General features: G+C 39.3%; 1 protein-coding gene across 1 annotated transcript in view; it reads right to left on the reverse strand.

Moving 5' to 3' along the window:
* Positions 1 to 11,830, reverse strand: part of LOC121891157 (protein bicaudal D homolog 1-like) — a 55,204-nt gene extending 43,374 nt beyond the window's left edge. The window contains exon 1 of the mRNA XM_042403929.1: positions 11,014 to 11,830. Coding sequence (XP_042259863.1) covers positions 11,014 to 11,232 — 219 coding nt within the window. The 5' untranslated portion in view covers positions 11,233 to 11,830. The remainder of the gene's footprint in view (positions 1 to 11,013) is intronic.
* Positions 11,831 to 13,721: the final 1,891 nt, after the last annotated feature.

Here is a 13,721-nt window from a genome sequence, read left to right on the forward strand (position 1 = left end):
TTTGCAGACATGCATCTTTCAGACATCCAGTCTGCTCTTAAGTGCTTCTGAGCATGTGGCTGCTTCACATTCATAACTAACAGAGAGCACAGCAGTAGAGACCAGAGATCAGAGTTTGTTTGAAGCTGACACACTACAGGAAGTGGAGAAAATACACGGTACAACCTGTACTATCAAATACAGTCCCACTACAAATTACAGCCTCAAAAATGACCATGATGTTGAATCAACCCTCTGTGATATGGGCTCAACAATATTTTAATCAGGCTTAATCCAGGCTTCTAATGTGTTATTTTCATTGCCATCATGTTTTTCCCCCACTATGGACAAACGAGCATCCATAAACCCACTACATCCTAAACCCTGGTGAAGGAGGTAAAGCGCTGACTGGGAGTCAGTGTCCGGTGACAACAAGCCAGGAAGGGAGGCGTCCCATTGGCTGTATGACGTCACAGAGGAGTAACAGAGCGTCCCCGTGGGTCACTCGCTCCTGTTCTGTTTTTAGCCTCCACTGATGCATTCGCTATATTTTTCATCAGCGCTCTGCTTACCACACCCGCAAATGCATCTCCTCCCACTTCCTCCTACAACCTTCCTCCTCCTCCACCAACTCCCAACCCTCCCAACCACACGCTGCCTTTTGAAAGACCTGTGAAGAACCCTTTAGCCATGAGCTATCACTGTGGCCAAACATCAGCAAAACAGGACATTTAAGCAATTACTCTAGAAAAACAGCTGTGATTTATATCAGACAGGACCTTTACTGACTAAACCTTTAACCCCACTTAACTCACAGCTCTGAGGATTCCTGCAAGCAAGTGCAAAGGCTTGTTTCCAGAATGAAGCAATGAAGTGAGAGCTTCTTCAACCCACAATGCTATTTTCTTCATTTGTATAAATGATCTAGCAAATGACAAATTATGATTACAGTGGTTATGATGCTTTCCATAATGATGGTAATATATAAATAACGCCACACAAATTGCTGCATTATAACACACTCACCCTAGAATCACCTAAATTTCCTTGATAAAGACCTGATACTTTATGATACTTATTTCTAGCATCCTTTAAGGAGAATTATCTGTAAGTAAAAACTTTTTTTTTTTATTTGAAAATGCATTAGATGCAGGACTTTTTCAACCCTGAGTAGTGTCTGCAGGTTTTCTCACAGGCAGCTTACAGCCCAAACAGAGCAGCATCCATGTTACCTTAAGGGTAAACCCCGGGGTAAAAAGTGTCAAAAATCACTGTGTTTTACCAAAATGCTCTTAAGTTTAATTGCTGTGAGCAGACTTAAAAACTGAAGGAGACTCAGATGAGCATATTAACATTTTGATCCACTCAAGAGATTCTCCCATCTGGATTTTGGCAGCTGGACAGTGACATCATGGTGTGGTACTTTAGTAAATGAAAAGTGAACCTGTAAAAGTGAGGGGGAATAAAATAGGATTTTTAAGAGTGAGCTGGACATGTCTCCCCTATTCCCAGTGGAAATAAGGCATTTGGCTGTGCCTGCTATGGATACTGTACTGCTGCTGGTTATAGTCTGTGGTAAGCACCAAGCTCTCAGCCAAGGGTCAGCTGAAGCACACTGACCCATTCAGATAGACCGCCATCGATCAGAATTTCCCTTCTTGTGGGAAAAGTTGGTCCTCATAAGCATAGAAAGAGAATAAGAAACTTGGTCTCAGTAGGACAGAGTCTCTGTCTCTGTCTCTGTGTGGATGTGTGGTGATCTGAAGTAAAGTGGAGAAGAAGCTCAAACTCAAGGCTTAACTGTGCGGGCAAATATTTGTATATTCTCAGTTTCACAAAATGATGAAAATGCATGTAAAAAGTATGTACATCTCAAATTCACCTAAAAAAAACAAAAATGAGGAATAATGAGGATGGGACAATGTCTATGTTGGTATGATTTATTATTAAAAAAAAAGGCAAAGATAAATCTGCCTCATACTCTATAATTGCTGTAGCTCCTTTGTGTTGCACACCTGAGCTGGCATTGAGCCCGAGCACAGAGTGGAGGAAGCTCACTGTACAAATCAATGGGATGGACTCCTGTTGAGCTAATTAGCAGCGAGCTGTAGCTAGCTCTTTACAGCTCACTAATGGAGCCATACGAGCATTCCACCTGCTGCGAGACCCAAGATTATTACATTAAAGCAGCCGGTGCGTGTCCCCCAATTAGCTAATGCACATGACAAGAACAAAATGATGTGATGGCTGAGAGTGACAGTTCATCCACTGTATGTTTTAATTGTGCTAACTCTGGTACAGTACATCAAATAGTAACATTTATGTTTAACACTGTACATGGTCCCAATAAATACATACATAATAATAATAATTGGCCTCAGTATCTTATCGCCAGAAGGGACTGTATGATAATTATTAGGGAGGAACCAACTGAATAGACTGCTGCACTGTCTGCAGCAGTCTCTCTGACTTTAACCATTTACTGACAGTGATTGACTTGTGACAGATAGTCAGATATGTGAGTTGCGGCGACACAATTTGCTGAGCTTAAGCTCCTCAGCTGCCTGTGAGATGCTGCCTCTGGCTACTGCGCTCATTCAGTGACTACTGAAGTACCTGTTCATGTAGAAAGTCTTGGTTAAAAAATAAGGAACAGCTGGAATATTCAGTGAGACACTTTACATTGTTTTTTTTATTATTCATTTCTGATGTGCAATTTGGTGAATGTGAAAATAGAATAAAAAGGTTTAAATTGAAGAATACCATCACAAATTCTATATGCAGTTTTAGTTATTAGTGGTGAAATAAATCATACTAATTCAATACTATTTTTTATTATTTTTGTTTATCCACTGTTTGATTTGTTTTAGTAATTGTTTTGGGAAATAAAAGCAAAATGCAGTCAACCAATGGGCCAATCTTATAAAAGATTTTTATAAAGATAAAGATAAAGATATTTTCACTTTTCAGTGAAAAAAACAAAAACCAACATTGGATTTTTTCCTGTGATGGTTTGCATGCCTGATGTTGCATGGCTACACTCTCTAAACCTTCTTGCCCAACTGAATACCACATAGTAATGTTATTATATTCCATATTACAATGGTATAAACATAAAAACCTATCAGGAAAACTAAGACATATGTTGTTTTAGGTGTTTGAGCTAAAAACTGATGACGCCTGGTCTAATATTTAGTCAGCTGTATGTACAGATAAATGCACAGAAACACAGATAGTAAAATATCTTGTGAATGGTATATGAGTTGCTCGCATGAGCCATGAAATAGTAATGATTCTGTGCTTGTGTGTTGAAAGTATGCTACAGTGAATCATTTATAGAAGAGGCTTTTTATATAAATGTAGATTTGCACTCAGTGGCCTTTATCTCAGCTATCTCCTGACTAGCTCTGACAGTGTCGCTGATGTGTCTGCTCTGTCTCCACTGTTCATGGAGACTTCACCCTCTGAGGTGGAGAAAATTATTTTTGGTCTCATATTTTTATTTCAAATGCAAAATCAAGGTGCAAAAACAACTGCTTCTGAAAAACACCTTAACAGTTTAAATTTTCCTCTAGTGCTACTGTGAGGTTCACATCTGTGATTTTGAGTGAAATGTCTCAACAACTATTGGATGGATTGCTCTGGAAATTTGGTTTCACATTCATGATATCCTCAGGATGAACTGTAATAACTTTGGTGATCCTTTGACTTTTCATAGTGCCATCATCATCGTAAGATCAATTTTAATCTGTCTAATACTTTAGTTTATAACCACATATCTAGCAAAACTAATGACATTCCCATCAGCCTTAGCTGTACCTTGTGTTCAGTGCTAAATAGCAGAAAACTAAGGCAGCAACCATTATAAACATTACCATAACATCAACCATGTTAACTTTTTGAACATGCTCACTGTCACTGCCACTATGTGTAGCCTCAGCAGCTAGCAACTGAAGGTGGATTTGTAATTGGATTCATGGTCAACGGCAAGAGATTAACAAGAGTCCCGCCAAAGCAACAACTACCAAGGCTTGAAGCTGAAACCAATGCTGAAGTACCTGCAGAGCCACTGACGGCTGCTAGATGTTCCAACTGACTCCCATTCAAAAAGCCTCAACTTCTTTGTAGAAAACTAAGTCAATCATTTTTTTCAACAACTTATTATGGTCTCTACTTTCAGGCCCTCTAATAAGTGTGCTGGTGGTCATTTTGGGAATAATTGCTCCGTTAATAAGATTTGAAGACTTATAGTAGCTTTGATGGCTGTCACATGTGTGTAGATTGAAAGCCGTGATTGGCAGTTGGTTCACCTGCTGCTCTCCTCGGCTCTGGGACTTGTGCTGAGTCAGACTATTGTCGTAATGTTTCACTAAGTTTAATGTGACTTGATTATGATACCTGTCCTGTTAGCACAATTTAGCTAAAGTAGCTAACATTAGCCCAAGTTCGCATCACTTGGTGTTCCCAGTAAGCTAGTATTAGCTGTAACTGTGTTTCCAGAGTGTGAAAGGCGACACCCAGCACTCCTTATTTGGAAGGTCTTGGCTCCAAATGGAAAAGATGGTGTCAATGATAAGCTGCAACTCTGGGCTTCAAACTGGCTTCATTGAAACCAACAGGTGACATCACACCTTGCTACGTCTGTCTTGATATACAGGCTATAGTCCCACCATAGTTACCTACAGCATACTTTTTGATTTATAGTGTAGTGTCAGATTTCTCCCTTTGATATCAACATCATTACACAAATCTATCATATGCGATCAGGTGTTTATATTCTCCATAATAACTGCGTTTACATTCTGTCATTCACTTTGTGATGAGGGTGGAAGGTCCACCTTGTTTCATTACTGAGTTTGAAAGTATTCATGTATGATTCACTGTGATAGAGAGTGGGGGTTGTGAGCAGAAATGGCTTCACTAGGTGTGTGTTACTAAAAAGAAGAATATTTTTTCAACTTGTTCATGTTGTATTAACTCTCAACAATCTCCACATCATGCAACATCAGAAAAAAATGATTAATTACAGTTCTTGCCCCTACGTCGTATAGCTGCCATAGCCCTGAAGCCTGACGAGTAATCCAATTTTTGCTGCAGCATACGTCAGCTACAGCATAACCTACAGCATAGTGTTGAAGCCTACACACATAGCTGTGGATGCTATGATGTAACCCCTTAACGCAAAATTATAAATAAAATTTAAGCAATGAGGAAGGCGCAGCAGCTGCTGAAATTCATGAGACTTTTTTTTTAAAGGCAAAAATCAAATGTGCAAGTGCCAGTTTAATTCAAGCAGTGGTTTCAAAGAACAAGGTTTTGCTTTTCCTTCTGCATGTAACGTTGATCCATTACAGACAAGCAAGAGAAAAGACTGGTTTGTGTCAGTCCACAAACTTGTCTGCATCATTAATCGAAAATATCGAAAGCGTTGTATTGACCATTTCACTTTTGAAGAAGCTGCAGTTTTGTTCACCGGGGGAAGCTATCCGTCAAACAAGCTGCTGTGCATAGTTACTTGCATCTTGGAGAAACTTCTTCAGTGTATTTAAAACAAGTTGAAAAATGCTGAAAAAAGATGGTGGTGTAGACACACAGAATGTGTATTTTTTTTTTAGCTTTTATAGGTAATAAAGCTGCTGTATGCTTTCCCATGTAATACCATTCAGCATTTCTTCCAATTCATTCTCAATGAGGGATGACATGACAGATGAGAAAGGAGACAGTGACTCAGGAAACAGTCACATGGCTTAACTTTAAAGGTGTTTGTCTTTCTGAGAAACTAATAACCTAATTTAGCGAGGTTTATTCTTCCCACATCAGCGTGACCATTTTCCCCGAGCAGCACGTCTTGCGACAGAGAGGATCAATAGCTGTCCAATGAACTGAAATGAGCTGAAATGAGAGGTATTGAGTTAGCGGGGCTGAAATGGAGACTAGATGAAGACAATGTGTGTATAGATGGGTTCAGCCCGTGGGAGAGTTTATAGAAAGTGAAGATGAAGGATGAAAATGGTTAAGGACAGAGAGAATCTTCTGAAAATTAAATTTTGCTCTGGGCGTCTTGTATTAGACCAAGGTGACCTCACTAACAACTCACATTATGAGGATGCAAAAGCAACAACAGCCTTATCTTAAAGTTCAAATGTCATGTTATATTATAACAACATACGTATCTGCTCTGTGAATCACACTTCTTGTGTTCTCCTTTGAGGAAAAATCAGGAACTAAAGGATAGATTTATTTTATTATTTGACAGAATACTGTTAGTTCTCTGTCTATGTAGATAGAGACCTTATCTCTGTATAGATAATCAAACATTTTTATAAAGCAATAACATGGTGTTAGGCAGGGCAGACAGTCACACTGAGCCTGATAGTATCCTGCTACACAACACAAGAGCCACAGACTGAACAACAATGCACATTCACTTTCCTGTCTCCTTCTTATATAACTTACAAACATAGACACACATCTTGTCCTGTACCTTACTTGTTGAACGAGCCACCAAACAAACATTCACCAGGGAAAAGTGTACTGCTAGCGTCAGTTAGCAGACTAGATAGCTCATTAGCTGCTCATCTGCAGCACATTAAATAGGATGTAAATATACCTGCAAAAGTCACTTCGGACCCGTTAGATGTTGGTGTGGTTCGTACTTTTCAACACTACTGCTTGTCCACTGCATTTTCTTGCCAAAGTTGCTACAGTGTTTGTTATTTGACAGATTTGTGTTTTTGTCTGAACTCTAGTCAAGAATCTCTGCTTGAGGCTAGCAGCTTCAGGCTACATTAGCTGCTAGTAGCATAACACAGCCGGATCTTAAACTGCATCACTTTTAATTCTTTTTCAACTGTCTGTCGTGAGGCTGATAATGTTATAGGAGTACAATGCTAAATCTCTGGAGTACTCTTTTATGTCAGTAAACTAACGAGTGGTCATTACAGGAACTGCAACCCCTGCACAGGCTCCAACATTTAGCCATGGTGCAGACTGCTTAGTGTGAATGAATAGTTTGACTGGTGGTATCTGGTTTTATGTTGTTTTCATAGGAACTAAGAATAGCCTTAGTAAAATGTGTTGACAGAGTCTCTGTTATTCTGGATAATCCACAGAACTGACTCTGTTTCTTGAAAGAAAAGTTACTGTTTATTTTTTCTCAGAAATCTCAGACAGAGACAGATATCTCAAAAAGAAAACTATCTGCATGGCTAGATACAATTAGAGGTAAGAGAGGTAAGTTGTTATTATAGATGTAGTGAACTGACCTTTAACAATTACATTATGTCACTCACTGAACCCCCAGCTGCTCCAGCTGAGCTGCCAAGAAGCCAACAGTGCAGTACTATGGTCGCACTGGGAAGCTTCCAAAAGTGAGTGTGTTCAAGCTTCACTTCCCTGGCTGGTATTTACTCCCACAGGCCACTGGTGTCATTAACAAAGTGTCCTTGTCTGTTTAAATAACTGTTAAAAATAACATACTGTTGACACGTCATATTCATGAACTGGTACTGTCGTCTGCTTCCTCTATGCCTCAATGCCATTTACACACACACACGCAGACACGACCTTCAGGATGTAACTGCACAGTCAGCTTCTGAGTTCAACCCCAATCTGTATTACAGATAACAAACTGGTGGATTAGTGTTGCCAGACATTACCCTACATGCTGGAAAATTCTGTTGCATATCGATCAGAAAAATGAGTTGATTGCAGGTCAGTCTGGCGTTGCTCATTAGCTGACATTGATTATCAGACTCAGTGGAGGTAAATCACCTCCTGAGGCCAGGGGGTGAAACAGAATACATGAACACGATCATCAGAAATTTTGCTATATATTTGGAAAAGATATATTTGAATGATGGTGGAGGTTTGACGAACTAGAAGTCGTAATTTTAGTGTTAAAACAAGAGTCAAGAGTGTCCCTACTGCCCTACTGGAAACACAAACTGACTGGGAAACAAACTTTGACACAACACCAACCTGTATTATTAACTAGCTAACATTTAACAAGCAGCTTGTATGCCCTCATGGTTTCTTCAATCCTTCTAACATACACATATAGTTTAAAAGTCCTTGAAGTCTTTTCCCTCGTCAAACTGAAAACACACTGTATGTTTGAAGACCATAGACTGTAAAAAACATATGAACATAGTCACCTATTGGTTTGTGGAATGCTGTTTTAATGCCTGGAGTTTAGCGATTTGGAGCCAGAAGTGACCATATTTGGACAAAAGGGTGGAGCTGACCCTAGCGCTAGCTACTGGCTTGGTTAGCACAGTTCATTTACAATGCCAATGTTTGCTAGCGAAAAACAGGCCTAAAATCATTAAAACTATGTTCTGACCAGAAAAACTGAACAGCCAACTCCTTAGAGGGTCTTTTAGTGCAACCAAACACTGAACAAGACTTTTGTAGATGACCAGAATGTTGCAATTAACTTTCATGAACTGAAAACACACTGTGAAATAGTGCGATGCCTATACCCTGTGAATCTGGGGTTACGCCATGGTTACGTTATCCTATCAACGTTGTTGCCATGGTAGCGACTTGTCAATCACAAGGTAGCTTTTATCGTGTATTTTACTCTAAATATGACCATAATTTAAGCGATTGAGACCATAAACTCATTAGGAAAGTGTTTACTGAGGTAATAAATCAAGTGAGAAGTAGGGTCATTTTCTCGTAGACTTCCACACAATCAGACTTCTTTTTGCAACCAGTGGAGTCTCCCCCTGCTCATTAGAAAGAATGCAGGTTTAAGGTACTTCCACGTTGGCTTCACTTTTCAAACCGGGAGCTACCCACTTCTTGAAGACAAATCTCACCTTTGTGTGGTTTGACCGCATTTTTGCCACATTCTGATGTGCCAAGCCAGGCTCATTACTGCCCTCTGTGGTAAATGGATGATGATGATGAAACATCCACTGTAAAACGGTTGGTAAGAAACAGTAGTTCGTATTTTTTCCCCCATCAGCCACAAGAGGCAGCAATAAGCCTACGAGTAGCAGACAATGAGTAGCAGACAGCAGCTTCCCTAAACTTTTCAACACTCTCTCAAACTAGTCTCCTAAGTCACAAGACCTTATAACTGTCTTATCATTTAAATTTAGTAAGTCCGACTAAGTGTCTCACAATTATAACTGTGGCTATTTCTGAGTCAGATGTTTGGGACAATATCTATCTCTTATGACTCAGTAAGGCAAAATGAAACCATAGTTGTGACTTAAAACTTAAAGGGTCACTCCATCAAGTTTCGTCGTTAAAAGGCGTGCTACTCAGCCTGTGGAAACAGTTGTATGATGCTTCTGTGGCTCTTTTTTAAAGGAAACCTATGTTACAAACTGGGGGCGTAGAATTTGAAAGACGTGTCATTACCAGGCAGTAGTGGTGTAATGGAACGTAGTTGATCCATGATCTGTACAGATCGCCCCCCACGATTTGGCACGCATGTGAACCGCGGAGTAAAATTGAATGTCTCATTGGAGACCAAGTAAACAAACTGCTGTAAGGACAAGTCATGGACAGACAGCATGTTGATAACAGGGATTTTGAAGTGCAATGACCGAACCAGCATCTAACGGGTCCATAGTGACATCTGCAGGTATATTTATACCTGCTCAATGTGCTGCAGTTGAGCAGCTAATTGGCTAACTAGCTGCTAACTGACGTTAGCGGTGCACTTTTCCCTGGTGAATGTTTGTTTGGGGGGTCGTTCAACAAGCTAAGCTGCAGGACAAGACGTGTTCATATTTGTAAGTTATCAACGAGTTTTGATGAAGTTTCATTCACTACCATGAGGACAGTATCATGTCTCATATTGCAATTTAATTTAACAATTGAGCTTTGAATATTTTATATATTTTAAGATTTTATTTAAACATTGGACAGCTTAAATGTTGTTTTCATTTAAGACCAAGGGCAAAAGTTCCTTGCTGTAAGTGTTTTACAGAATATATGGAGAGCAAAGTTTTCTTTTTCTTTTTTTTTCTTTTTGCTGATCTGAAAAATTATCTGATCCATGACTCAAATCTGTGATACAATCCGAACCATGATGTTTGTGATCCATTGCACCCCTACCAGGCAGAGAAGTAAGGCTGCAACTAACGATGATTTTCATTGTAATAGTGATTGATTAGTGATTGATCGATTAATTGTTTAGTCTATGAAATATCAAAAAGTAATGAAAAAACGTCCATTAATTTCCCAAAGCCCAAAATAACGTCTTAAAATATCTTGTTTTGTCCAAACAACAGTCCAAATTTCAGAGATATTCAGTTTATAATGATATATAACAGAGAAAAGAATTAAAATTCCTCACATTTGAACTGGAACCAATCACTGACATGATTATTCAATTCATTCAAATCATTGCAGATTATTTTTCTTCGATCTAAATCGTTTCAGCTCGACAAAGACGATCGAAGAAGAGACTCCACTGAGTTGCATCATGGGAAAGGTAGGATCATACCTTTTTGGAGACTAAAAGTCAGGATCACTCAGCCTCTGCTGCTTCGATTTTGATAATTCTTTAATTAATCTGTTTCTCAAGTCCCTATAACTTTATGAAAGTGCTGCAGTAAATTGCTGGTGAGTCCCTTTAAGAATGTTAATTTGATCGTTTAGGGCATTTTCCTGGCGGGAACGATCTTCCATAGACAGAAAAATATTTGACAAGTCATAGGCGACAACCCTCTTGAGCCTACTGGTCACAATCCATGTTATCTGGGCCTCTGTTGTTTGGTGTTCAGCAGGTGTAACAAAAGGTAATGAAGCGAATTAGAGCCCCCAGAGCCATAAGTCATCAAAATTAGTTGATTTATTCATATTAATAATAAATCAGCTTAAATCTCTTACAAATCTTTTTTTTTCTTTAACTTGTAAGTCTTCTATGCCTGAAGAGTGCAAGTGTAGTGTAATATCAGACTATTTGTGTAGCCTAACGAATTCTTCCTCCGAGGCGAAATTACTTATGAAATGGGTCATAACTAATAATCTAATGCTTTACTTTGTGAGTAATGAACCATACGAGCCCACCTCCTGCAGCTGCTCCAGCTCCAGCCTCAGCGCCTCCTGCTCGGCCTCCAGGTCGGCATACTGCTGCTTCAGGCTCTGGTTCTCCTCTAGGACCACTAACCCGCACTCCGCCGCCCGGATCTTCTCGCGGTTGGCCTCCGCCAACTCCCGGTTCAGGCGCTCCACCTCGGCCCGGCACTGCTCCACCGTGTCCCCGTATCCTGCTCCACCGGCAGCCATCGCCCCTCTCTCCCTCCCTCTGCCCTCTCCTCCCTGCGTCGGATGAGCAGAGAGCCCCGCCGGAGGGGGAAACAGCTGAGGTAGACAACAAACCCCCACCGCCTCCCCTCCGAGGACTCACACTGCTGTTTCAAATCTCATGTAATAAAGGACAATAAACATCCGCGAATATCCTCAAAGCTCTGTCATCATCTCCAGAGAAAGTCATCTTGTGCCTGTGATGCTCTGAGTGATGCAGCCTCTCATCATCCGCTGCCCGCATCCTTTTCCCCTCCCTCTGTTTTTCTGCTTATTCACCGGCTTCAGGTCGCCATCTCTGCCTGCAGCCGTGAAGCAAGGCACACTCCCCGCTCTCTGTCATCCTGCCGCAGGCTCACAGGTTTTGGATCCTCAATGAGAGGAATACAGCTCTGCCTCACCATCACACAGAATAACAGAGGCGACATGCGCCCGACGATCACACAGCACTACAGAGAAGTTTCTCTGCAGTTATAATGCCTACAACATTCTCCTACTCTGTTGGCAGGTTACTAATATAATAATACTGTATAGACTAATAATAATAATAATAATAATAATAATAATAATAATGCTTATCCATGAGTATGAGTAGCCTATCCAAAAGGAGACATTAGAAGGATGCAAACATCAAAAAGCGAAGAAAATACTATTTCTTAAAGAGGAATTAGTGGTGCAGTCATTCAAAAAGCACAAAAGAGGTGCTTATTCACGTCTATAAAAGTTATAATATTCTGGTATTCTTTCTGAGAAATTTCGGATATGGGTGCCCGAACAAATAACATTTTTATACTTAATATTTTATCTCTATAATATTGTATCACTTTGCAATAGCAAGCTACCATCCCTACAGTGAGATGCATTTCATTATTATATTTTATGGTATCTTTATAAACAGCATTTTGAGACAGAACACGGAAGAGGAAAACCTACAACTACCAACAGTTTATTGTGTAAATCAAATATGGTTTATTCGAGTATTTGGAGAACGTATGAGTCTCCTGCAGGGGGCAGCAGTATACCAGTGCTGCGTTTCTCCTCAGGTGGAACACTAGAAGAAGTCGGTGTCAAGCTTTCAAAATAAAAGCGCCAATAGATTTCTATTTCCCTGCATATTCACAGATAAAGCTTATATTAACAGTAAGTGTCATATAAATAATGGAATATGCTATACGGTATTGTGCAAATGGCTTAGGTGGCTTGGAAAAAAAGAACCACTGGAAATAAAAAAATGAACGTTTTGAAAAATACTGCAGGTCTGTCTGTAACTGTTATTGTCTACTAAGCTTTTTATTAGCTGTAATCCTACTAAAAGTGTAATTTTGCATGACCTGAAGTAATCAACATTAAATGAACAAATAATTTATTTTAAAATAAATAATCAGATGAATTGTAAAAGATAAAATACATAATATAACTATGAAATTGTGAAATAATCCCAAATTTCTGCATTTTTTCAGGTAATCTTTATTGTATTCCAATTTTCAAAATATCTTTTTTTTCCTCGAAGTCAGTTTTTAATGTATTTTTTTCCTCAAAGATTGTTTTATTTCATAATGTGAAATAATTTCACAATGACATAAATTTCATCACAAAATCAATCAGTCAAGACAAACAGGGCAGTGCCACTCATGTTGTTTAGCTCACCGTTCATACTGCAAAGCAAATGTCAGACATAGTACTACCCTGTTTGCTTGTTTAAAAAACACTATTCTGAAATCAAAACTGCTGGAATGAAACAAAAATAAGCAGCAATTAATTCTGTTATTGTGAAAAGAAGCAGGATGTAATAACATTTTATCATGATGAATGGATTATTCCACAATTTCCTGCAAATATATTTTGTGTTTACTCATATGATTAGTTTTTCATATTATTATTTATTTAAAGTCCCCCTCCACTCAAAAATATGTTTTTCTTCTTGTTAATACAGTTGGATGTTTGAGCTTCACTGTGCAGAATGATGTATGTGCAGAATTTGTTTTTACATTCATCTGCTGAAAGCAGAAAGTTTCTCTGTGCTCATTGAAAATCTGATTTTAAGGGCTGGGCCTATGAGCATGATTTATGACATCACAACTAGTTCGGAGCCAATTCTGGTCCATATTCAATTTACACCAGTGTGATGTAGAAACTTGAAGCCTCCAGTGCACATACACTGAGAATGGACTTTACAGTGAAGTAGGAGACTATTATGGGTGTCTAAAATGTAATTACAGATAGGGGTGTGATTCGATTAAATAGAGAAACACTTTCCATGTGAATTGGCCATGGCCTCTCTCTCTCCAGTTCATCAGACACACATTATTGCTCCAAGCAGAGTATTGTATATGTCTTGGTGCATGTGTGGAGGGGATCTTTGGTGCTGACATTTAAAACGTCTCTGAATCCATAGGCTTACGTTTGTTTTATTAATAGCTTTTATTCTGAAAATAAATTTACCGGAAGTGATACCCCCTGCTCGCGGAACG

Source organism: Thunnus maccoyii, chromosome 23, assembly GCF_910596095.1.
Source record: "Thunnus maccoyii chromosome 23, fThuMac1.1, whole genome shotgun sequence".
Classification (NCBI taxonomy): Eukaryota; Metazoa; Chordata; class Actinopteri; order Scombriformes; family Scombridae; genus Thunnus; species Thunnus maccoyii.